The sequence below is a fragment of the Capra hircus genome, chromosome 20 (genome assembly GCF_001704415.2).
Source record: "Capra hircus breed San Clemente chromosome 20, ASM170441v1, whole genome shotgun sequence".
NCBI classification, from domain to species: domain Eukaryota; kingdom Metazoa; phylum Chordata; class Mammalia; order Artiodactyla; family Bovidae; genus Capra; species Capra hircus.
Genome location: NC_030827.1, coordinates 56974797 through 57001546, shown reverse-complemented (window position 1 = coordinate 57001546; position 26750 = coordinate 56974797). Strand labels below are relative to the sequence as shown.

Genomic DNA, 26750 nt, shown 5'->3' with positions numbered 1-26750 from the left:
GTGGGTTGCCATTCCCTTCTCCAGGGGATCCTCCTGATCCAGGGATCAACACAGCGTCTCCTGCATTGTGGGCAGATTCTTTACCATCTGAGCCACCAATTGAGAGAGGTTGAAAGATTCACACTTTTTTCTAAAGAGGAAACAAAAGTCACCAACAACAATATATTTGATCTGCTGCTCAGCTAATCATGTCCATGTTTCGCCAAAAAAAAACTTGAACTGTACCCAGTCACAGGAGGGGAAGGTCTGGGGTTGGGTTTTCTCTGCCAGGAGGAGGGCTGAAGAGTGAATTCACTTTGAGAGACCCTTTCAGCACAGCCCTGAGGGTAAGGAGCAAAAGCAAGATCGCTTCTACTTTCTTTCCTGGGGTTTTAAAGGCATCAGTACCACTAATAACCAACTATGACAGTAATCTTTGGAAAAACTGGTAAACATCAGTATGATTAAGGCATAGACAAGCCTATAATTTGTACCTCCAGAGTAAAGAGATAATAACAGCTTACTTCTCTCAGCATATAAAGGGTAAAGAGCTGTTCTTTCCCTAATGATGTTGAATTACAAGGGGCCACTCTGCCTCTCCTTCCAAGGGGTCTGGCTAGATTCTAAGTGAAGTTGGGGCATTTCCTGGGGGCATGAAGCACACCAAGATATTCTGAAATCAGGAAAAATGATCTGGGCTTGTAAAGGATTTCTGCTCTAAGAAATAATTCTAAACGAACCAGGAGAGCATTCAAATCTGGTTAACAGCCCTGGCTGCAAGGGTAACACCAGGCAGCATGGCCAACCTCCCAGCCCAGTCTTCCCCTGGGGAGATGTTTGAAGAGAAACCCAGGGGAGCTCCGGGCTGGAGAAGAAGGCTTCTGTCTGTCCTAAGTCAGCAGCTGGGCCAAGGTCTCCCAGGATGCCAAACTGAGATGCTGGAGGGATGTTGGTCCCCGATCAAATTATAGACCAGGAAACGGAAGAAGGAAATGGAGCTGAGGTGGCTGACTGGTCCTCTCCTGTCTAGAGGGAAAACTGTAATAGGAAGATTCAAAAAGGAAGCACTGGGCTAATTGACTTTTCTAGTTATTTTGCCAAACACTTTTTAAGTTGCGCTTCTTTCCTTCTCACATCTTATGATTCATGCAGATGCACCCACATCTGTGCTTCCTATGAAAATAGGTGCGACACAAAGGCAACCACAACCCCCACCATCCACTGCAATGCAGAACGCCAACCAGGGCGCGCAAGTAGCTTTCACATCCCCATCCTCTCCCCAAGGCTCCATGTGGACCTACTGGCAGTCTAAGCTCTGTTTTCCCAAGGGATTCCAGTGACGCAGATCCCAGATTTGGTGGTGATGGTGGTGGTGGTGACCGGGGTGGGACAGGGTGGACTGTCTCCCACCAAAAACAATCTACTTCATGTGCATCTGAAATCTCATGATCAAAGTTGCTGGCAAGTTTGAATGAGTCAGGGCTGTGTCGTTTGGGCAGAAGAGAAGAAGAGAAAAGGGGTCCCCCTGTCCCACAGAGAAAGCCTCTTCAAGTGGAGATGCCCCACTTCAGGTCAAACTGGGCTCTGTGGCCCAGGCTCTCCGCTGGGAGGACCCGGCAAGAGGTGACCTTGGCGGACATCCACACCTGCTCTGTGCAGGACCTCACCGGCCCTAGGAGTGTGGTGAAATGGAGTGTTTGACAAATTCTATATTTATCCATACATCCTCGACAGCTTAAGAAAATGCTGTCTCTCAGCATGTACACACTACTATATATAAAATAGATCAGTAATAAGGACCTACTGTATAGCACGGGGAACTCAAATCAATACTCTGTAATGACCTATATGGGAAAAAATGCTAAAGAAAGAGGGGATATATGTATCTGCATAACTGATCCACTTTGTTTTACACCTGAAACTAACACAACATTGTAAGTCAACTATACTCCAATACATTTTTTTTTTAAAAAGAAGAAAGTTCTGTCTCTCTGTCACAGCCCAGGGGCTGCACATTTTGCAAACCTCACCAACAGCTGCACCTCTGTTTCGTGACGACCCCTTGTGACAAGGTAAGAACAGGGAAGGGGGTGCTCTTCAGTAAACCCATTTTTTTTTTCTGCTCGAAATCATTGTGGCATGTTTCAATTCCAATACTAATTTCCTTCAGTAAATGTGTTTTTCACCTAAAATACTCTAAGAAATATTGTCAACTTCTGAATCATGCTGGGAAGTGCCAGAAAGCATGGAAAATTTTAAACAGGGGATGGTTTCAACGTCACTGATATTTTATTCAGAAATATAAATATGCATTAGGATTTTGTTCCCTTAGTTGATTCACTTTCTCGATTATGCTTCACTTATGTAATTAGGCTGTATGTGTTGAAACCCAGCCACAGGAAGGAAGATGACCTAGAAGCATCATTTTAGGGGAAAACAACCCCACCATGAAATACACATTGGTCATCCTTCACGGCAAGGATTCATTCCTTGTAACCAGACTCTGAATATCTGGAAACTTTCTGTCAAACTTCTTCATCTTTCCTCATATAATATTTTTAAAAAATGGAAAATTTGCATTTTACACTTCCCATCAATCAAATGTTAAATTCTGTGTTACTTTTAGCTATTCTGACTGAAGGAAAAAAAATAGAGAAGTGAAGCAATGTCAAAAGCAAGAGAATTTGTGCCTTTTAAAGAGAATTATTGTGCCTTTTAAACAGTAAATGTAGGTCTAATATCGTCAATCCAAGACCACAGGAAACTGCTGTATTTGTTTGTTCTTCCAAAGTTCTAGAATGAAATGTGAATAAAAGTTATCAACTGGTAACTCTAAATAGTTTTCTTGCATTTGCCTGAGTAGCTTTAGCTAGATTTATTATCAACTATGAAAAACAGATATTCAAAAGGGCCTCAATAGATCCAAACATTTATATAGATTAAAAAAAAATGGACTTGAAACTTAGAAAAACCTTATATTGGAGAGCATGAAATTTCTGCAGAAGCAGCACTGTTCAGTATTGACTATAATTGATGCAGAAAGAAGAAGGCACCTTGATCTGATCCTTATTCTAGTATGTCTGGGGTTACTTTTGAATACAATACTGAAATACTGGATCTGCTCTGAAGATCTTGGAAAGCAAAATCCAGCAGGGGTGATCCAGATCACTGCCTCCCAAGACCCTCAACCTTCTCCAGCACATTCAGGAGCTCTGGGGTCACTTTCTTCTATACCTATTACACTGTTAACACTGAAAGCCTTTCACTTCTCAATCTCTTTTTCTCATGTAGTAAACATTCCCAGAAATTGCTTTAAGAAAAATTGCTTCCCTTTGTCACATGGCTCTGTGGCTAATGTCCCAATTCTGTTATCGCTGACTCTCCTGATTATTCTATTTCTCAAACTCAAGTACAAGCATGCACAACAGCGCATATACTCTCTCTCTCTTTCTCTCTCTCTCTCTCTCTCTCTCTCTCTCTCTCTCTCTCACACACACACACACACACACACACACACACACACACACACACACAGATGTAATGAGCAGGAACCAGAACTACCTCACAGGATGCTTTTGAAATAATGAGATAAATTATAAGATGGAATTTACACTGTCCTTCTCTTGAAAGCTGCACATGGCAATCCTGATGTCCCTGAGAGACGCCAGACAGGACAAGCCGCATAGGAGCAAGGTCCGGAGTGGCCACTCCCACTTTCTTAGATAAACTTGTCCCACAAACCTAGATAGTCATGTGTTCAGTTGCTCAGTTGTGTCTGACTCTTTGTGACCCCATGGACTTATACAGTCCATGGAATTCTCCAGGCCACTATACTGGAGTGGGTAGCCTTTCCCTTCTCCAGGGATTTTCCCAATCCAGGGATTGAATCCAGATCTCCCGCATTGCAGGCAGATTCTTTACCAGCTGAGCCACAGGGAAAGTCCAAGAATACTGGAGTGGGTAGCCTTTCTCTTCTCCAGCAGATCTTCCTGACCCAGGAATCGAATCGGGATCTCCTGCATTGCAGGTGTATTCTTTACCAACTGAGCTATGACAGAAGAGCCTGGTGGGCTACAGGCCATGGGATTCACCAGGCAAGAATATTGGAGTGGGCTGCCATTTCCTTCTCTGGGGATATGGTCATAGAACGGATTTTAAGAAAACCACTCTAATGGCGTTAAATGCAATCCAAACTACCGATCACTATGTCGAAAAAGGAAAGTGTGAAAAAGATCTCAAAGATATACATCACCATTGGAGAGGGGACATTTCTGCACAGGAAGTGACATGAAAAGGGGCAGTGGGAGGGAAAGGGTCTTTTTTTTTTAACTTTATATAATTTCGCAGTTGTAAACATGAAAGGTGTTTTAGTCTGAATACATGTGTGTTTATATTATGTGGATGACGAACAAAACCTTTCGAAAGAACAACAGTGATCCAGATTTCTAAATTTCGTAGCCATAACCCTCATCACCCTTCCCTTATCATTCCAAGGAAGATACGGATCTTCCAGATGTGGTTTTGGCACTAACCTGGCGTGTGCAGGAGACGAGGTAGGTATTAGCACTGCTGCCTCTGTTCCGGGAATCCCACATAATAGGGAACATGATGAGGCTTTTGTTTTAGTTTACTGCTTCTATGAGAGACTGAACTCACCTCCTCAGGGTCACCAGACACTGAGGGGACCTGGTAAGGGCCCTCACTTTCCAGATGCAAGTTCATCAGATGATCTCAATCCCTCATTTCTTCAAGTCACTCAGAAACATATTCCTCTTGTGGTCCAAGAATCCTTAGAGGGACAAGGCCGATATAAGCAGGAGTCTTGTTTTTTCCGTGTGCCATGTATGGAGCTGAGAACCAGGTCTTGTGCTCAGAGCCTTCTGCCAGGCACTTGCTTTTAATTTCTGAGTTGGCTCATCTTTCTGCGTCCACTGTGCAAAACTTCTTAGGAGGGAGCCACTGTGAGCCTGCTGTGACTATTACTTCTCCCTAAATTGCTGCCCCTGGGCTATAGCATCTCAGTAATTGAGATCCTTTATATTAGTTTTCCTAGTACACAGTTATAGTCTGAATGCCATCTACTTAAATATTTAAAAGAGCTCCCCAAATATAATCTAAAGTTACATCTCTCTGTACTCCCATTTCCTTAAGACGGCTCCCTCTGACAGCTCTCTGTCTAGCTCAGGACCACCTCCCTCTCACTGTTAATACTCTTCTCCCAATCCTCTTGCACTCATTTTCACTTTATTCATCTCATGAAACAGAGTTACTTCATCATTTAGGAACTGTAACCTGTTATAAAGACAAGGTGAAACTTGTCAACCCTAACCCTTACACATTTACCATCCCATCATCTAGAAATCTGTCCAATATGGTAGCCATGAGCCACAGGTGGTTATTTATGTGAAGTTTCAGTAAAATTAAATTTAAGATTCAGTTTCTCATTCACACTAAGTACCTTTCAAGTGCTCAACAGACAAATGGAGCTAGTGTCTCTGGTATTGGGCAACACAGATACACATTTTACTCATTGCAGAAAGTTCTGGAGAACTTTGGACAGCCCTGATCTAAGTATTTAAAGTATCATGGTACCCAGACCCTTGGGAGAATTCAAAACTTTAACAGCAAGAAGAAACTGGATCTTGAGAAAGCAGATATATTAGTTGATAATAAATGAAAACAACGAATTAACTTTGGGAATAAGTAAATTTCCCCAAGTTATTTTCCTAAACATTATGTTGGCTTCCTGGATGGCGCCAATGCAGGAGACGCCAAAGATGTGGGTTCCATCCCTTGGTCTGGAAGATCCTCTGGAGGAGGAAATGCCAACCCATTCCAGTATTCTTGCCTGGAGAATCCCATGGACAGAGGGGTCACAAAGAGTCAGACATGACTGAGTGACTGAGTACAACATGTTACTTACCCTGACTGGACTATAACATTGTTTTGATTCTGGAATAATCTTCTATGAATTGACAGAAATATTTTTTAAGAAGAACATTTATGAAGCTGTCAATCTGCTCCTTTTCCGTTTAGGTATAAATAAGTTTGAAAAGCTTAGACGAACAGGAATATGGGAATGTTTCCAGCCGCCTTAAAGCCTTCCAAATGGAGAGCCAATCTTACAGCCTCTAGCGGTGATAAGGGGGCTATCTCCCCATGTGCCAAGCATCTCTTCATCCATCAGCCTGCTCAGCTATCGCTTCCCCATGAAATCTGCCTGAAACAGTTCCCTTCCCACGTAAAACAACCAGTGTCAGTCTCCCCCAGCTTTGCTCAACTACCATCTCCTGTGCTTAAGTCCATCACTGCACATCCTGCTGAATTCTAGCTCTCATATCTGTCCTCCCTGTGTGGCTGGGAGCTCCTAGAGGGCAGGAAAGTGATCGGCTCTCATTTGCACTCCCAGCACTTAGCACTGTGTCTGACACATAGGAAGCTGATTGAACTGAACAAACTGGACACAAAGATGTACACTTTTCACTCTGAATCTGGTCTTGCAGTCACAGGTATTTGAGGTATAATCAATGTAAGCTACTTTGTTACTGCCTACATTTAGTTAGCTGACATTTTAATTAATTTGAAATGTTAGCAGGAATAATTACCTGCCATGATCCAGCTGGCTGTTGGTAGCCTACATGTATTTGCTTTCTAAATCTAATAGGTTTCCAATTTCTTGGGGGAAAAATAAACTTTTCTCTGGGTCCAAAATGGAGAAGGGAAATGGCAATCCATTCCAGTATTTTGGCCTGGAGAATTCCATGGACAGAGGGGCCTGACGGGCTACAGTTCATGGGGTGGCAAAGAGTCAGACACGATTGAGCGACTCTCACTTCACTTCTGGGTCCAAAAAGGCTAACTAATGACATTGCAAAGTGAAATAAATACTGTTGTTCCATCTGAATTCTTTAATATTTTTCAAAATATACAAATAAATCACTAAATGATGGGATTTTGATTTGATGAGCCAAAAGACAATGAAAAGCATTGTCAATATTTAAAACCTAGATAAAAACTCACTCTCCAAAGCTTCTCCAGGAAAATGTCCACTGGGTTTTCTTCCTAAGAAACTTAACTTTATAAAATGGGCAAACACCCACATTTCAAAAGGGAGGCCCAAATACATCTTATGTTGTCAAAAAGATCATTAGTGCCTATGTGTGTGCTCTTAAAACCAGAATCCTAATAATCTTGATTAAAAGACTGGCATCAGCAATCAAAACACAAGACATAATAACTCAGTATTAAATATAAGCTATGATATTCAAGAAGATGATCTCCTAAGCAAGAAAGGCCTGGCCCTTTCAGTGCTGTAATCAACTCAACTGGAATTGTTTTTCCCTTCAGGTCAGATTAGGAGCCTAATTGTTCTTTCGTTTTTCATCTCTCCTTTAAATATCAGTGCAATACCACATTTTATAACTTTTATATTGAAAGATAGAAAACACTATTTCTGAATTTGTTGAAGGATTTATAGAACAATTCTGTAATCCTTTTCAATTTAGAGCCATACCTCAGAGATTTATTTGAATAGAGAGTTGGAATTTCCAAATGCCTACATAAGTATTATCACATTTAATGCAAATTGTTCGTATACATGATTAGCCCAATTATTCAGGCCACACCTGCTCAGTTTACATATTTTTCATGACATCTCCCTCCATTCGTTTTTCCTTCTTGATTTGAAATGTTATACTTTTCTTTCTTACTAGTCTTGTGTTAGTAACAATGGTGAAAAGAAGAAAAAGAGGTGAAATTCCAGCTGATCATAGTTTTTAAATGTACAAAGTTCTCTTAGAAAAACTGACTGAGAATATTGAAATTGCTGCTGATTGAAAGGCTTTTGTGAGTAGAGGCATTACTCTAAGTGATTTCAAGTCTTTCAGTGTTTGTGTCTTATTCAAACACACTTAATTTTTACAACTCTCAGTTACTAACATAATTATTTTATAATAGCCTTTTCCTTTATTTAAGTCTGTGTGCTATGGAGGCTTATCCCCATTTTTATAGGTGAGGGAAAAAAAAAAAAAGGAATAGAGAGAGAGAAGGTTGACCTGTCCAAGCAGAGGCCAGGGTTAGAAACCAAGGCACTCGATGGCAGGTCGAGTCCATTCCCTGAAGTCAGTGGCTCTCACATCATCTGCCTGTTGGTGAGCTTGTGAACACAGACGGTGGCTGGAGAGGGGGTACCCTGAAATGTTGGATTTGGCGGGTCTGGGGTGGCTCTTGAGAATGTGCATTTCTTTATAAGGCGCTGCAGATGCTGCTGTGGCCAAGAGTGGTCCTCGGACCATACTTTCCTCCGTGGGCTCACTTTACATCCCATAACTTGTGAGCCACATTGGAGCAGGGGCTCACCTGGGTAAGGTACGGTGGCTCTCCATGCCTGTCCACTGGTGCCAACTGGTCACCATTGCAATGCCTGTGGCACCTCATACACATCAAGTAGATGCTGCCTGCATCAGCTTCCGTTTTCCCATGGTACAAGGGAAATGAGATTGGGCCAGTGAAACGTGCAAAGAACCTTTTTGTAGTGTCTATTTTGGCTAAAGTGCCCCCATCCTTTTCCCCTTCTGAACTGCTAAATGTAATAAGTGAAACTAAGCGGCACAGAATGGCAAGGAAAACTGTCCCCAAGTCCTTACCCTTCCAAGGAGCCCTTTATGTCCTGGGCAGGGAGTCTGAGGTTGCCTGGCCACGAAGTAAGACCTCCAGGTATCCGTGTTCTCCCCAGACACACACTATGGCCGTTGACATTAGTCAATACCTTCCCAGCTACGTGAGGGATTTAGTTGCTATTCTTCCTTGACAATTAAATGACCATCCTTCCATCGCCCACCCCCAAATAATTTCTTCAACTCCTCCTTCTTTATGGTGCAAAATAAACCACTTTAAAGGGGCATTATCCTGTTCATTTTATTTTTTTTCAGATTACTTGGGAACAGAGACGCTATGCTTTTTGAGAAAAGTGGTGGATTGTGGCGCCCCAGGTAGTTAATGAGCTAGAGAACCAAGATCACGTGAACCACCACATTCTAGGTGAGATCCGACTGATGGAAACGAAAGAGCTGGAAGAAACGGATTACTGACAGTTTGTTAGCGTTGAACGTCATGGTCTTACCTATGCACACTAGATCCATAAAACCATACATTCCATAGCAGATCTGAAAAAGGATGTCCTTCCTCTGCCACACTGCATAGGGGCTGAAGGCGGACCAGAGGAGCCAGGTCACACTCGCTATTAAGAACAGGGATCCTAGAATTACAGCGATCATCTGAACTTTCTCAACCAGTGTTATAGAAATGCTCTGCCACTAAAAGAAAAACAGAGGCATGTAAGAAAAGGTGCTGTGGATAATTTAAAAAGAAAAAAAAAACATTTTTAGCCCCATGTTTCTCTTCACATTAGACCCTTTTCAATCTGATCGGTCCCCCAATGATTTTTTTTTTCCCATTTCATTCAGTGTATAAAAAATAGACCAGTAGATAAAGATTAATGAATTGCCTCAACTTCATTATTTTCAGTATTTCACCACTCTGCAAATTTAATCTAGTTTTATTCCAGATAACCGTACTGAGTGTGAATGGCTGAGGAATATTTAGTACCGAGGAATCACATTGTCATCTTTCACACATGCATGAAATTAAATGCACTCTGAAGAAACATGGTAAGGGCTCCTCTGCCTGGAAATTTATTTTGCTCTTAATACATCTGGCTACTGCAAAAAAGGGAAGTATCTCCTTTTGTGAAAAAACGTAAAAAGTAAATAAAGAATCTATATAAGAACATCTGTGAAAAAGTCATTTAACACACTGAAATAATTATAAGGAAACTATAAAACTGTATGTTATCTGTTATTGCTACATTTCATATGCTCAGATATTACTGGCTATTTATTATCTAATGAGCAATCCATGAAGCCATTCTTGTCAAGATTTAGAATTTGTACTTTAAGGAGTATCTTTGAAACTCACAAACTGTATAAGCAACCACCATTCAGTGGAGACAATAATTTGGTGTCCAAAGCATCAACATTTGACAGGATTTATTGTACAAACGATGAAAAATCTTTCAAGGGTGTTAACAACTTGAGAGAATTAATTAATCATGTTCTCACTTTTGCATCACTGAGACAGAAACACAACTAGAATTGCTATTATGGTCTGCCAGTAAATCAAGCAATGAAACTCAAAACAACCGGCACAGTCTCCTCATGTGTGAGAGTTGTGGCTGTTACAACATATGGCTTGTCAGAAGAATTGCTAAACAGTTTAAATAACCTTTAAAAAACAAATGAGCTTCAACAGTCAGAATCCACTGGGTGAATCTGACAACCTCCTTAAACCCTTTACTTACCTGGAGTGTGAATATGTGAATCCCCAGAAAGAAGTCTATCACTGCTCATAACTTCCCTCTCTTCCTCATTGCCTCTCTCACCACAAGTAAGTTACATATAATGATTTTAAGCATGATTTGAACCTTTCGTATTCTTAAGACACATAAGTCTACATTTGTTAAAGATTAAATAGTAAAATGAATTCAAAATACTTCATTCTCTCAAGTCACTTACTGGCTTCTCTTGAAAAAAAACACACACACACACACACAAACCAGAACCAAATGAAAAAGTTTGTGGATTCTATAATGAAGACATTTTTAATCATTTTAATATGAAGATTAATTTATTGAAAAGTGGTTCTTATCTTTATAAATTTGCATGAATAATAACTGAACTAGTCAATATCATTTTATCATATTATTATATCACTACAAATAAATCAGTATTATATTTTGAGCACATTTCTGAAGCTTTATTTTTTTCCCACTGTCTTCCTGATGTAACATTAAGCACATTAATTTCAAATGACTAGGCATTTGAATTTTAAACCATTTTAAATTTGGTGTTGCCAGCCAAGTGTGAAGTGTCAGTGTCTGTGGTCTTGTTTAGTTTTGATATCCATTAAAGTCTGCATGAAATACAACAACATAGTTAGCAACACAGAAAACTGCTTCCAACTAATCTCCAGCTTAGATGGATGCTAACAGGTCTGTATACACTATGTTAGTCTTTATCAATTTATTAATCACATCACACAGATGAAAACAAAGCATCATTTTAAACCCAAGAGGCAAAGGTGTCCAATTTGTGTGCGTATGTATGTATGTTTGATTTTCACAGGATGGGCTACAGGTTTCAAAATACATACGCCTGCATCACAGGAGTCAAAAAGTCCAGTGTGTGAAGAGGGTTCACCAGGAATGCACTCTACATACTGATATCTCTTTCCCTTTTGCCAGGAATCCTTTATGTTCCAGATTCATTATGTAATTTCAGCGGCATTAAATTTGGACAGCTCAATATTGTATAATTAATTATATTTTGCTCCAGTTAAGCTTATTAATTAATTAGTTGATCCAGGCTGCCTGCATGACAATTGAGTAACAGCATAACTGATGATGGCCACAGACACCCTCGGGGGCACTTGGATTTGGGAGAACTGGTGGGGCTGGTTTTATGGTGCTGTGGTGTGTCCTGGGACAAGGAAGCTGGTGACTCTGGGTCTCAGAGTCAGCTGACTGCCAAGACAGGGAGGCCGTGCTCAGGCAGCAGGCTTTCCAAACATGAGGCTCAGCCGTGCCTTGACAAGAAAGGTGAATGAACAACAAGACAGACTTACTAGAAATAAGGAGCATATGGTATCACTTATATTTGGAATCTTAAAAAAAAAAAAAAAAAAAAAAACCTTGATACAAATGAACTTATATACAAAATAGAAATAGGCCCACAGTCATAGAAAACAAATTTATGGTTACCAAAGGGGAAGGGTGGGGGTGGGAAGGGATAAATTAGGAGGTTGGGATTAAAATATACACACTATTATACTTAAAATAGATAACCAGCAAGGACCTACTATATAACACAGAGAAGTGTACTCAATATTTTGCAGTGAACTATAAGGAAAAAGAGTCTGAAAAGAACAAATATATGCATATGTATAACTGAATCACTTTGCTGTACAAATGAAACTAACACAACATTGTAAGTCAACTATACCCCAACAAGAGAAAAAGGAAATATTGATGCTTCATACTTGTTTCGTGTTACCAGATTTAAAATGGTTTAAAATTCAAATGCCTGGCTGTTTGCAATCAATGCATTTAAAATTATATCAGGAAGCTAGGATAAAAAAGAACAACTCTTGATTACAATACACCTGGAGGCTCAATTATTTACTATCATAGAAATGATTTTTTAGTGGTGGATATAAGAAGTAATTTGAGACTTTTGAAGTTTATTTTTAAAGAAGGACAAACTGCTCAAAATCTGCAATGAGCTCCCTGCAATTTTGGTTTTCTGTTACTTCACTAATAGTGCAAACGTGCGTGCAAGTGTGTCTGAAAGTGCATGTATATTCTTCACATGCTGATGAACCTTAAAATTGGTACTATTTCACTGAATAGCTAATGAGGACAAACCATTACTGAAATTAAATTTATGAAACCAATTATGAACTTAGAGATTGCCCTTTGAACACTGACACCATCTTGATAATTTCTTCACCCACTGTATACCGCTCTCTTATTTTTACCATTATGTACAAAAAGTGGGATTTTTCACATTCTTCCCCTAGGAAAAATACTACTACTTCCCACCACAAGGAAATACTCCTTGCCCTGGAAGACACTCATTATCTACCAGGCTCAGCCTAAAGGAACTGTGTTAATGGACCATTAGCTTGGACAATAAAAACAGTAGACAAGTGTCTTGGGGCATCTCTCTCTACCACAAGGATACTGAAGGCCTGGACGGCAGTTTGTAAGGCACTTCTGAATCTTGAACAAAATTTGTCAACTGCTGAGCACACTTTTTTTCCTCCTCTAAAACTTCATACATAAGTATGTATATATATATATTTTTTTCACTTAAATGTCTTCCCAAGTTTGGAAAGGAAAGTAACAATAATCAGATTGGTTTAAAGCCAATAATTGCTGTTATTTTCTTTCAGTCTATAATATGTGAATATGTATGACTCTTTTATATTCCTGAAAAGCTGTTCACCTTACACAACTATTCAACCTATTGTTTCTAGAAAAAAATGGGACCAATTGGTTCCTCTTTGGGAAGTTCTTCTAATTTAGTGTACTAGAAGAAGTAATTTAATATTCATGCCCTGTATTTATCCAGGACTAATATGTGTCAGGCACTTTTATAAGAAGTTATACATATTAACTCATCTAATTCCCCTGGCTACCTTAGGAGGGAGGTACTATTACAATCCCCATTTTACAGATAAGGAAACAGGTAGAGAGAGGCTTAACAATTGCTCCAAATTAAAACACCTAGTAAGGACTGGATTTGAGATATAAACCCAGCTAGTCTGGCCTCTAGGTCATGCTCTCAACCCTGATACTATTCTGTGTAATAATTTCATTGAGCTCTGATAACAGTTAACTGCATGCACGCATGCATGCATGCTAAGTCGCTTCAGTCATGTCCGACTCTGTGCGACCCCATGGACAGCAGCCCACCAGGCTTCTCTGTCCACAGGATTCTCTAGGCAAGAACACTGGAGTGGGTTGCCATGTCCTTCTCCTATACCCCATCATTTCAGTGCCATGGCAGTTTTTTGATAAAAGCTTCAAGACTGTCTTTTCTGGTCTACTGAGACAGCTTTCTAGCTGCATAGCCAGCTGTGAGTCACTCACTGATCCTCTATTTAACTCCCAAATCTATACTCCTAATGAAAGAAAACCTGCCCCCATTGGGCTGGACTCTAAGCTCCATTAAGGAGGCTAAATATCTGGTTCAGCACATATTCCCAGGGCCTGGCACATAACTGTTGCAGGAAGGATGGAAGAAAGGGATGGAAGAATATCACAAGGAAGACAGGGAAGAAGGGAAGAAAGAGGGAGGAAGGAAAGAAGCAAGGTAGGGAAGGAGGGATGAAAGGAGGAAGGGAGGGAGAGAGGAGAGAGAGGTGTACTCCTCAATTCAGCTTCATCTGATTCTCTGTATTCTCCCAAAGGCTGTGTACCTTTTACTTAGGTCCCTTCTCTGCTTTTGAGCACGTTCTCACTTGATGAAATCTCTCATCCATCCACAACTTGCTGTGATGCCAGCTCTTCTAAAAAGGCAGCCCCCTCCTGCCCCTTCTCTTTTAAGCAGAATTCCTCCTTATGGACCCCACGAGCCAGTCTGTATACTTCTGATTAGCATGGATTTCTTTCATTGGACTCCCATGTTGTCTTGGAATCCTATCGTCCACACATTGCATGACATGATAGCAGAAGCTGAGTCTCACCTCCCGTTGTGTTCACCAAACAGCAGAGCGCACCTAGTCAATGCTTTAAATACACCATACCTGACTTTAGTTTCCATCACCTAACTGATTGCCAGATTAACATTCTCTCCACATCCATTCTGTCATTGCCGACAGGATAAAGTTCAGCTCTGGCGAAGCCACCAGTGAGTAAAGAAGTGAGAATTTAAACTCAGATTTGTTTCCAAAGCCTGACTTCTTTCTTAAGTGTCTGCCTCTGCATACTGTCTGCTTTTCACACCTTCTGTCTATTTAAACTGACCCATCCTACATCTAAAAGCAAAGCCAAAGAGGACATGGCTATACCTACCTAAAGGTAACTCTAGGGATGAAAAAAGTCAACAAATGCAAAAAGCAGAGCAGCAGAATACCAACTAAACCTGACCAATAGCTTTTCAAATGGGATCGATCCTCACATACTTCTTCAGTATGAAAGTTGCAATTCGTTAAATGAATATTGGGCTTTCCTTGTAGCTCAGATGGCAAATAATCCACCTACAATATGAAACCCGAGTTCAACCCCTGGGTCAGGAAGATTTCCCTGGAGAAGGAAATGGCAATGCACACCAGTATTCTTGCCTGGTGGGCTACACGACTGAGGGACTAAGCACATATACATACACGTAAATGAATATTAACATAATGATGACATGCTGATGGAATTATACTTCTTTAATTTTAACAAAGTTTGGAAATAAAGTCATACTGGAAACTTTTTAACATTCTCTTTATATATAACTGTTCAGAGATGTACCAAGTAAGGTCCATCGGTGCTAGAAAGACACAGACAAGTGTGTGTGGCCCCAAACAGGGTATGATATTGTGTAAGGGTCCATATTGGTTTGGTATCCCCTTCATGGGAAACTTGATAAGTATCCCAATAATTTCTATAGACTGCTCTGAAACCATGGCACTAACTGTTGCCATTACCAATGAAATCATACTGCAGCCATGAAATTAAAAGACACTTGCTCCTTGGAAAACAAGCTATGACCAACCTAGAAAGCATATTAAGGAGGAGGGACATTACTTTGCTGACAAAGGTCCTTATTGGTCAAAGCTTTGGTTTTTCCAGTAGTCATGTACAGATGTGAGAGTTGGACCATAAAGAAAGTTCAGTGCCAAAGAATTGATACTTTTGAACTGTGGTGTTGGAGAAGACTCTTGAGAGTCCCTTGGACTATGAGGATATCAAACCAGTTAATCTTAAAGGAAATCAATTCTGAATATTCATTGGAAGGACTGATGCTGAAGCTCCAATACTTTGGCCACCTGATCGGAAAAGCTGACTCACTGGAAAAGACCCTGATGCTGGGAAAGACTGAAGGCAGAAAGAGACCAGGTTGACAGAGGATGAGATGGTTGGATGGCATCACTGACTCAATGGACATGAGTTTGAACAAGCTCTGGGAGATGGTGAAAGTCAGGGGAGCCTGGCATGCTGCAGTCCATGGGGCTGCAAAGAGTCGGACATGACTGAATGACTGAACAACAGTACAATCACAGGTGTATTACTGTCTTCAGACAAAAAAGGATGGAAGAAAAAGCCAGGAATTTTCTTTAAAGAAATGATGGGAGCCCAAGCCATGACGAGATCGAGTCCCCTCCTTGTATAAATCACTTCTAGCCAGTCAAATGAGAACCAGAGAAAGGCGTGCACTCTATCAGGCCTCCAGGAAGCTGTTTAGAATGATGTGTTCCTGTCATTCTGTTGTCTGAAAGAGTTAATGCAGCCTCTCAATTTAGAACCAATTTCCTCCCTGAAAATAGCACGTGCTCAGAGGGAATGAGGCTAAACTCAGAGAAAGTAGATTGTTTCAGGGTGCATTAAATCATTCAGTCTGAAGCACTGCTTCATCTTTGTTTTTACAAGGCAGGTCAGATATGAATCACAGCTAATAGATTTGCAGAATAGTGATTTATAACATGCAGTGTGACAGGTGGTATTACTTACCAATGTCACAGGAGAAAACACCTGCTCTTAAGAAGGGTCCTCTACAGAAAAGTGAATTCAGTGAAAACCCATTTTCAATCATCTTTAGATGGTGTTTAAATTGAACCACTAAAGTTGGAATTTGAAACGCTGGCAGAAAACATCTCAATGTGTAATCAATTTGACAGGCGGATAAAACATTCAGTTAATTATATGCCTATTCTTTGAAGACTCTCATTTATAGGGTGCATATTAAAAATGATTTCATGGCTTAATATGAGTCTTCTCTGTGAGAAAAGCATTTTCATAAATTTGTCAGACCTGAGATAAACGTCATGCAAGAGAAATTTGCTTTGTGTGAAAAAGGTGAAATCTAAACAACCTAGGAAAAATAATTAGGGGAACACAAAACTGCTTCTTTTAAATGTTAATAAAATTGATAAAGCTCTAGAAAAACTAACCAAGAAATGAAAGAGGAAATGTGATGACTGATGTTACAGAGGAAAAGAACGCTAAGAGGACACTGTAGACAATTTTATGCCAATGGATTCAATTACAAACGTGAAACAGACAAATTCTCTGAAGAAAACAGACTTACCAAAACTGACTCAAGATGAAATAGAATGTATAGAAATAGAATAATACTATATAAAATAAATTGAATTTTTAATCCAAAGCCTTCCACAAACAAATGAACAAACATCTCCAGGACCAGAGAGTTTGACTGGAGAATTTTATCAAACATTTGGAAAATAAAATGTGAATTGTGCACATATTCTTTCAGAAAATAAAGGAGGACAGAATATTTCCCAACTCATTTTATGAGGTCAGCATCAACCAGGTACCAAAACCTGACAAAAACATTACAAGAAAAAAAAAGACAAAAACTTTCAGACCATACTCCTTATGAGCATAGATGAAAAAAAAAAAATCCTCTATAAAATATTAGCAAATCAAATCCATCAATATATAAATATAATAATGCAGCACGAGTGACATTCACTACTTTCTGGTCTTTGTACCCTTTTCTTTAATAATTAAAGCAGTTGTAAAATGTATGTTTTGTTTTTGTTCAGTTGCTAAGTTCTGTCGGACACATTGAGACTTCATGGACTGGCCCACCATGCTCCTCTGTCCATGGCATTTTTCCAGGCAGGAAATATTAGAGCGGTTGCCGTTTCCTTCTCCAGGGGGTCTTCCAGGATCAGGGATTGAACCCGAGTCCCCTGCACTGGAGGTGGATTCTTTACCACTGAGCCACCAGGGAGGCCAGCACGAGGCATGCTTGATGGACCACAAACAAGATGTCTTAGCATTCCCTGTACCTCAAAATGTGCACACTTCCTGGGATGAGTGTCCAGAACTATGTGCCTGGGTCCTTGGATTATGAAGTAGGAGAGAAATATTCTCCCCTCAGGAAGGAAACCTCTGAAAGAAGGCGGACCCTAAGAAGATTTCCCTCCAGTGTTGAGAGTCATCCCAGTTTTCCACATGACAACTCGGGTCACATGGAGTTTACATATGAATGGGCAAAGCTATGATTTTTCCAGTAGTCATGTATGGATGTGAGTTGGACTATAAAGAAAGCTGAGTGCCAAAGAATTGATGCTTTTGAACTGTGGTGTTGGAGAAGACTCTTGAGAGTCCCTTGGACTAGAAGGAGATCCAACCAGTCTATCCTAAAAGAAATCAGTCCTGAACATTCATTGGAAGGACTGATGCTGAAGCTGAAACTCCAATACTTTTGCCAGCTGATGTGAAGAACTGACTCATTTGAAGAGACCCTGATGCTGGGAAAGATTGAAGGAGAGAGGAAAAGGGGATGACAAAGGATGAGATGGTTGGATGGCATCACTGTCGCAATGGACATGAGTTTGGGTGAACTCCAGGAGTTGGTGATGGACAGGGAGGCCTGGCGTGCTGCAGTCTATGGGTTCATAAATAATCAGACATGATTGAGCGACTGAACTGAACTAAACTGAACTGGGGCAAGGCTACCCTTTGACTTTAACTCCAGGAGAATAGTCTTGGATGAATCAGGAAAAAAAAAAATGTTAAACTGGCCTGAGGCCACGTGGAACAGCAAAGGGACCAAAAATTCAGGGCTGGGCCAGAGTGATCAGATAAGCATGGCAAGTTTGAAAATTCAACTCCAGGATGAGAGGAACAAAGAGAAAGCTTCATCACTAAGTAAGAAGCAGGACCAGCAGAGCCCACAGACATGGAGTAGGGAGGCAAGCTGAACAGAAGAAGTGCCTGTGAATGGCCAGAGAGATGGACACTAACTCATCTGTCAGATGAGCCTTTCCACATTATCTGTCCAGAAAAACCCTTCTAACCAAAGCTGTCCTCTATTCAGATCCCAAGTCTTTGTAAATGGAAGCTGAAGACCATCCTATCTAGCTGTCTCCAGAGTCACAGGAAGATGAAAGATCAAAAGAGAAGAAAGTGTGAAGTCTTTTTATAAGAGATGAGTATTGTTAGATGTAAGGTTTTGCCTCACTGAAAAAAATCTCTCAAGTGACTTGGTATTAACAGGAGCAACAGCTTTTTAAACTAATTTGTAATAGGTTACTTCAGTCGTGTCTGACTCTGTGACCCTATGGACTGTAGTGGCCCTCCAGGCTCCTTTGTCCATGGGATTCTCCAGGCAAGAATACTGGAGTGAGCTGCCATGCCCTCCTCCAGGGCATCTTCCTGACCCAGGGATTGAACCCACGTCTCTTTATCTCTCCTGCATTGGCAGGCAGGTTCTTTACCACAAGGCCACAAGCTAGTATTTTGTTAGCAACTGTAGGGTATGGAGTCTACATGAAGATACCAAAGATTCTGGATCTCACTTAAGAAAATGCATATTTACTCCTGCATTTTATTCGTCTAATTCTTTCTGAACCATCCATATCTCGTCCCTCAAGGTAATCTCTTGTTCAACTGTTTTGATTGTTGTAGATGTCCATACTTGTCAAAGGCATGTTGATCCAAATTTAACGTTGCAAGTGTTCAAATAAAAATACACTTTAGCTCTTCAGTGTTCAAGACCTTATATTGCCCTTTCCCTCTCTGTGTTAATTCTTTCTTGCAACAAAAGCAGGTGCTATCCATTATTTCAAATCAGGGAAATTTGCCTCAAGTGTCAACTGTCTAATATAGTTAATCTCAATAACTAGATTTTATCCCATATGAATTAAAAGTGTATGCCTGCATATAAAGCACTTTTGTTTCAATACTCTTCTCAATATTTGGTACTCATGATGTTTGAACGGGCTTCCCAGGTGGTGCAGCAGTAAAGAACCCACCTGCCAATGCAGGAGACCCAAGAGATGCAAATTTGATACCTGGATTGGGAAGATTCCCTGGTATAGGCAATGGCAACCCACTCCAGTATCCTTGCTTGGAAAATCCCATGGAACGAGGAACTAGCTTGGTTGCGGGTTGCAGTCCATGAAGGTCATGACTGAGCGACTAAGCATGCATGTATTAGCACAACGTTTGAACACACACTGCCCAGGGCCTCTCTAAGTAATTAGTAGGTGGTCACAATCGTATTTACTTGTTCTCTCCACGAATTGAAAGCTACCTTTGTTAATGGAACTAAAACTCTCAATGGGCTGTTACTAGTCTTCAGCCTTGCTTTTGGAACAAGATTTGCACGGAAAGCAACTACCTTCTCATTTGAAATATTCAGTTCATGCAGACTGATGAAGGAAACGTTCACATCCTGAGGTACAGGGAAGTCATTTGGCTTATACTTGAGTCGACGTGAATTTTCTGCTACCTAAAACACCCTGTTTGTGGCCCATCAAACACACGTTGCACGCCTGCTTTAATTATTAAGGAAAAGGGTGCACTGAGGAGCAGAAGAGAATGTCCGTGCTAAAAATCAAGATTAAGTGCCTCCCTCCCTGAGGTGCCAATGCTGGTCCTCCTTTGATGATAAGACTGTCTTCCAGGTGCCAAGGCCATACTGACTGGCTGTGGACATCCTGATCTGTTTTTCTTGAAACCTTCCAGGAATGTAGCCCTGATTTGTTTCATTCTCTTTGTTCTGACAAGCAGGAAAACCGTGCTTCTCTGGAACAGTTCCTTGGAGTTAGATGAAAGGGTCTCTCCTGAGATACAGTCTTCAATTTATCTCAGATAAAGCTCTTTTCTATTATTACCATAGATGGTTTATTGGTTATTGTCATTGAGAAGACTGAACACCGTATACTCTCCTGGGGGTCAGAACAGTACCCCCTGATCGTTAGGACCAGATCGTTAAGGACCAGAGCATGAATCAAAATCACCTCTTCTGTGTAACTGATGCAGTCTTTACACAGTGGTTTCCCTTGGCTATGGGGGGACTGGTTCCAAAAGAGAACTGAATTGGCTATTCTACCACATGAGTTACTCTTCCCCTAAGGACCTCAGTGTTCTTCACTGTAAAATGACATCTGACATAGTTGTCTCAGAATAACTGTGTACAGACATCTTCACACCTCGCACTCCTTCCTTAGTTGGGTTCTAGAGACTGAGGCAGCGGCTCACCCCAGGGGATTCCCCAGCAACCACATCTGTGCACACACCACTCTCGAAGTGCAGAGCAGAGACGCGCTTCACAATCTGAAGCCACAAAAGCATAAAGAGGAAGGTAATGTTCTCCGGGGTTTTGACGCATCAGTAGAGGTTCATTAGGCAGAAAAGAACGTGCCAGACAGAAGACCAAGCACCTCTCTCTCTTTGGCTACAGGTTTTGCTTTAATTTCATTTTATCATTCTTTCACCTGTCTTTTATAATAGATTTTAGTTCTATTCTCACACTTAGTTTTGCAAGCCAACAGCAGTCAAATAGTGACTTCTTAGGCCATTAATGTAAACATTTGAGTATAATACCTGGCTTCCACCCCAAATAGCCCATAATCTACTTGAGGGATGAGACCAGTGCATGAGAAACAGGGGAATCAAGCAATACAGCATGCAATTTAGCCATCGACTGTGCAGAAGAGACTGTGAGTTTCAAGATGGGAATTAGGTGGGCAGACATCAACGCAAATTCAAGCGACCCAGAACGGCTCCCTGGCCTGCCTGTGAGTGACAGGGGAAATGTGGAGATGGAAAAGTCTGACATGAGATGTTTCAGGAGGAGCAACCTGAGCAAGGCTCCAAGGTGAAGGAAAGAACAAGGGATGCTTCTGGGGTCCCCGATCTAAAGGCAGGCTGTATTCGCAGGACCCCAGAAGAATCATTTGAGAAGTGATGTTGGTCTACAATCTGAGACACAGAACATCCAGCAATATGACTAACTTTCTCTCTATTAAGTCCCATCGATACATGGTGATCGGTTTACACGTCTGCTTCCCTGACTTCACTGGGAGCTCTGTGCAGGCAGGGACAAAAACCTTCTCAATGTCTGACTGAATCCTTGTCACTTGGCACTGTGCCTGGCACATCATCAGAACTCACACTGAGTCAGTGAAGGAGACTTAGTTCTGCTTTATCTCTTTATGTGAGTGATTTGTTTTGACAGCATGAAAGGATCCCAAAGTCACTGTAACTTTCTGGTCTAGTTCCCAACCAAGGATGATTTTTGCCCACCTTCTCCCCTGGGGACATTTGACAGAATTTGGAGACATTTTCAGTTATCATCACTGGAAATGGTGCCCCTGGCATTTAGGAAGTAAAAGCCAGGGGAGCTGCTTACATCCTACAGTGTACAAGTCAGCCCCACAAAATTATCAGTCCCCAAATGTCGATAGTGCCAAGGTCGAGAAACTAGTTTGTCACACTTAAGACTGAAATAGACACTGTGTTTGGATTGTGGGTATTTTAGCTGTACTCTCTTCTGAACCTAAAGCATGCTTATCTTAAAAAAAAAAAGAAAGAAAGAAAGAAAGAAAATGAGAGGGAAAAAGCTTGATTCTTTTCAAGATAATTCAATGTAGTTTCCTGAGAAACCTAACAGCGGTGATGTCCAAAGTGTGTCAGGGGTCATCTCATCAGCCAGCCAACTGCATTACATGGTGACTCAGCTGGAAAATTCGTGAGAAACAGTGCGGGGAGGACAATGTCAGACGGTGACTAATGTGCCAATTAAAAAAAAATTTCCAATTCCTTGTGATTCTGCATGAAATAACCTACAGGCATCTATTAACCCAGCATGCTAATTTTTGAAATGAATGACAGATGATTCAGTGAAGCATTGATAAAGGAAGGAAAAGCATGTTGCTAAGGAAAGATTTCTTTATAACTCCAGATACAGAGGGAAGTATGGAAAGAAGGAAGGAAGGGCGGGAGTGATGGAAACAAGGAAGGGGGTAGGGAGGGAGGGACACAGGGAGGGAGAGAGAGGGGAAGGATAGATGAGTGGATGGATGGATGATAGGTAGACAAATGATTGGATAGATGGAAAGACAGACTGACTTACCCCCATCCAAGGCCACAGCCAAGGTCACTAAAGCATCCATAATGCTGTATTATCATCCTGCGCAGAGTCTCCATACACTGAAGAAACCCAAATTAGCCTTTTATGGTTTTTGATTAGGAATTAGAAGAAAGTTACTCAACAACTTTAGGGTATTTCTAACATTCTGATACCAAACAGCTTTTGGATTAGGCACCTCAGAGAGGGAACCTACCCTAGAAACTAAATAATCCTGTGGTCCTGGAGAGAGGAGAGCTCTTCAGATAAGAGAGAAAAGCAAAGATAATCTGGTTTATAGAGAAATGATGGGTGCGGATGAAAGCCACGTCTACTGAGGTCAGAGATCAACCTGTTTCAGATTTGAACATGCACAACCAAGAACCTGTCCTTGTAGAAACACATGTGGAAGGAGGCAAAAAGCTGCTCAGAGGCCCTTCGTTTTAAGGAAGAGAAAAGAGAGGTCCCAGCAGAGAAGCAAACTGCTAGTCAAGGCCACCACGCTGGCTGCTGGGACATCAACGTGACCATTGACGTTGGTCCAGCCACTCTGCCGTGATGCCTCTGAACTTACCCTGAAACCTCTCCTCTCTCATCTTGGGCCATCTCACTCCTATGAGCTGATGTACTGCTACTGCTGCTGCTGCTAAGTCCGACTCTGTGCGACCCCATAGACGGCAGCCCATCAGGCTCCACCGTCCCTGGGATTCTCCAGGCAAGAGCACTGGAGTGGGTTGCCATTTCCTTCTCCAGTGCATGAAAGAGAAAAGTGAAAGTGAAGTCGCTCAGTCGTGTCCGACTCTTAGCGACCCCATGGACTGCAGCCTACCAGGCTCCTCCATCCATGGGATTTTCCAAGCAAGAGTACTGGAGTGGGGTGCCATTGCCTTCTCCGATGAGCTAATGTACTAGTCACTCTTAACTCTTCCTCGTCAAGCCCACGGATCCAGCCCATAACTTATGATAGTGGTAGAAACCCCCTGCCCCACGACCCACAATATCAGAGGCAACTCAGGGAGGATCCTCAACACTGGCCAGGGACCTGGCTACAGGTCAGGTGTTCACTAAGCTGCTCCTCTACTTCTTAGGAAATCTCAGTCTATCCTGAGAAATGTTCCAAAATGATGTACATTGCAGAAGAGATGAATATTAAATTATTCACATGACAGCTGACCTAGCTTTTAAGCCACTTCATTTATGAACAGGATTTATCTAAGAGGAGACATGAAGGCAACTTTTCCAGAGCTTTCCCTTCCCCAAGAAATGCTTAGAGTGAAAAAAAGTAAGTAGTTTAGAGAAAAGAGAAGGGCTTGAGGGAAGCATTATTGATGTGTGTTTTTTTTTTAAATTAGATTACCATATTACCCTTTTTAGAAGGCTGTATGTGTGCGTGCATCATGTCTGACTCTCTGCAACCCCATGGACTACAGCCCACCAGGCTCCTCTGTCCATGGGATTTTCTAGGCAAGGATACTGGAGTGGGTTGTCATTTCCTTCTCCAGGGGATCTTCCCGACCCAGGGATTGAACCTGCATATCTTGCATCTCCTGCGTTGGCAGGAGGGTTCTTTACCAGCTAAGCCACCAGGGAAGTCCTTTTAGGAGACTATATCCTTATTAAATAAAAATCTATTCTTCAAAAAACTTCTCTGACAAAAGTTTTATAGTTGGAAGCAGGAAGAATGAATGCCTGAAACTAAGCATGCTTTGCAGACAGTAAAATAAGGCCTCCTGTGCTCCCAAGTAATTAACAAATTATTAAATGGCTACAATATTAAACGTGCTCCTGCTAAAGAAATAAAGCCTAAATCTCTGGCTAAGAGATGGGAGAGGAGGGCAGGTACAGGGCTGCAGTGATGGGCATGGAACTTGGAAGGTCCTGTCTTAACATCTGTCAGGGAAGAGAAAGGGGGCCTGCTGGTGGCAGAACCATCCCCAGGAAGGACAAGCTCTGGAGAAAAGGGAGAGCAGAGAGGATCAGTTCCATTCCTTTCCAGAAGGCTTTGCGACCTGGGGCAGAGGAGGGAGCGGTGAAGAGGGGGTCTGCAAAATGATAGATTCCGAGCTGAAGTGGCCCAAGAGAGCAGACAACGGAAAACAGGGCCAGTGTCTTTCCAGGTAGCTGATGGCATGAGAAAGACATGCTCTGGTCTGAGTTTCTCCTGCAGCTATAGGAGCAGAGCTCTGTGCAAAGAGCTCTGTGCAGACAGCATCTGTGCAGTGTGTGCGGTGTCTGTGTGTGTGTGTTTCTGTGTGCGTGCATGCCTATGAAAAAGGAACATCGCCAGCCATTCCAGTAAACTATGAGTGTTGCCCACCAGCAAGCCACCAGCCCTGGCAGCGGTACCCAGTGGTGTGCCCTGAGGGGAATTCAGAATGAAGAAAAACAGGAAATGCTCTGTATTCTGGATACTGGCCTGTGATAGTTAAGATGCATATCTAAGAAATCAATGAGCCCAGACCCTTGTACTTTCCTATACAAGGAAAAGCACTATAATCATTTTTTGTGTGATTAGCAGTAATCTTTTCCTGTTTGACTACGTGTTTCTTTTTTCAGCAAAAGTTCCTATATATCCAGGCTCCTCTCTTACCTTTTTGGAACTGTTCCTCAGAGCTCAGTGGCTGGCTCCCAGGCTATAATCCTCAGTAAGGAAGCCTGATGTGCTGTAGCATGTGGGGTTGTAGAGTCGGACACGACTGAGTGACTGAACTGAACTGAAGGTTTCCAAATAAAAATTTACAACTTGTATGTTGTATTTTTTTTCTTCCATCAACACACACATGTATACATGAGTATGTGTGTTTATGACCACATACCTGTGTCCCCTGCCTGGCATTGATGATAGTTCATATCATAAGCCTCAGTGTGAAGCGTGAACTTCCAGATGTTCAAGGATGATTTAGAAAAGGCAGAGGAACCAGAGATCAAGTTGCCAACATCTGTTGGATCATAGAAAAACCAAAAAGAGTTCTAGAAAAACATCTACTTCTGCATTATTGACTATGCCAAAGCCTTTGACTGTGTGGATCACAACAAACTATGGAAAATTCTGAAAGACATAGGAATACCAGACCACCTGACCTGCCTCCCGAGAAATCTGTATGCAGGTCAGGACAACAGTTAGAACTGGACATGGAACAACAGACTGGTTCCAAATTGGGAAAGGAGTACGTCAAGGCTGTATATTGTCACCCTGCTTATTTAACTTCTATGCAGAGTACATCATGAGAAATGCTGGACTGGAAGAAGCACAAGCTGGAATCAAGATTTCCGGGAGAAATATCAATAACTTCAGATATGCAGATGACATCACCTTTATGGCAGAAAGTGAAGAAGAACTAAAGAGCTTCTTGATGAAAGTGAAAGAGGAGAGTGAAAAAGTTGGCTTAAAACTCAACATTCAAAAAACGAAGATCATGGCATCCGGTCCCATCACTTCATGGCAAATAGAAACGATGGAAACAGTGACAGATTTTATCACTACAGATGGTGCCTGCAGCCATGAAATTAAAAGATGCTTGCTCCCTGGAAGAAAAGTTATGACCAACCTAGACAGCTTATTAAAAAGCAGAGATATTACTTTGCCAACAAAGGTCCAGCTAGTCAAGGCTATGGTTTTTCCAGTAGTCATGTATGGATCTGACAGTTGGACTATAAAGAAAGCTGAGCACCAAAGAATTGATGCCTTTGAACTGTGGTGTTGGAGAAGGCTCTTAAGAGTCCCTTGGACTAGAAGGAGATCCAACCAGTCCATCCTAAAGGAAATCAGTCCTGAATATTTATTGGAAGGACTGATGCTGAAACTGAAACTCCAATACTTTGGCCACCTGATGCAAAGAACTGACTCTTAAAAAGATCCTGATGCTGGGAAAGATTGAAGGCAGGAGGAGAATGGGACGACAAAGGATGAAATGGTTGGATTGCATCACCGACTCAATGGACATGTGTGTGAGTAAGCTATGGGAGTTGGTGATGGACAGGGAGGCCTGGCGTGCTGCAGTCCATGGGGTCACAAAGAGTTGGATATGACTGAGTGACTGAACTGAACTGAACAAGCCTCAGTGTGGTCCAGTCTCAATGAGAGTCCTAATTCTGCTATTTCCTACATAAGCCTGGAAA

At 41.6% G+C, this 26750-nt stretch overlaps 1 protein-coding gene across 1 annotated transcript in view; it reads right to left on the bottom strand.

Annotated features, from left to right (window-relative positions):
- Positions 1 to 26750, bottom strand: part of MARCH11 (membrane associated ring-CH-type finger 11) — a 115555-nt gene that overhangs the window by 17707 nt on the left and 71098 nt on the right. The window contains exon 3 of the mRNA XM_018065811.1: positions 9101 to 9293. Within this exon, the coding sequence (XP_017921300.1) occupies positions 9101 to 9293 (193 nt within the window). The remainder of the gene's footprint in view (positions 1 to 9100; positions 9294 to 26750) is intronic.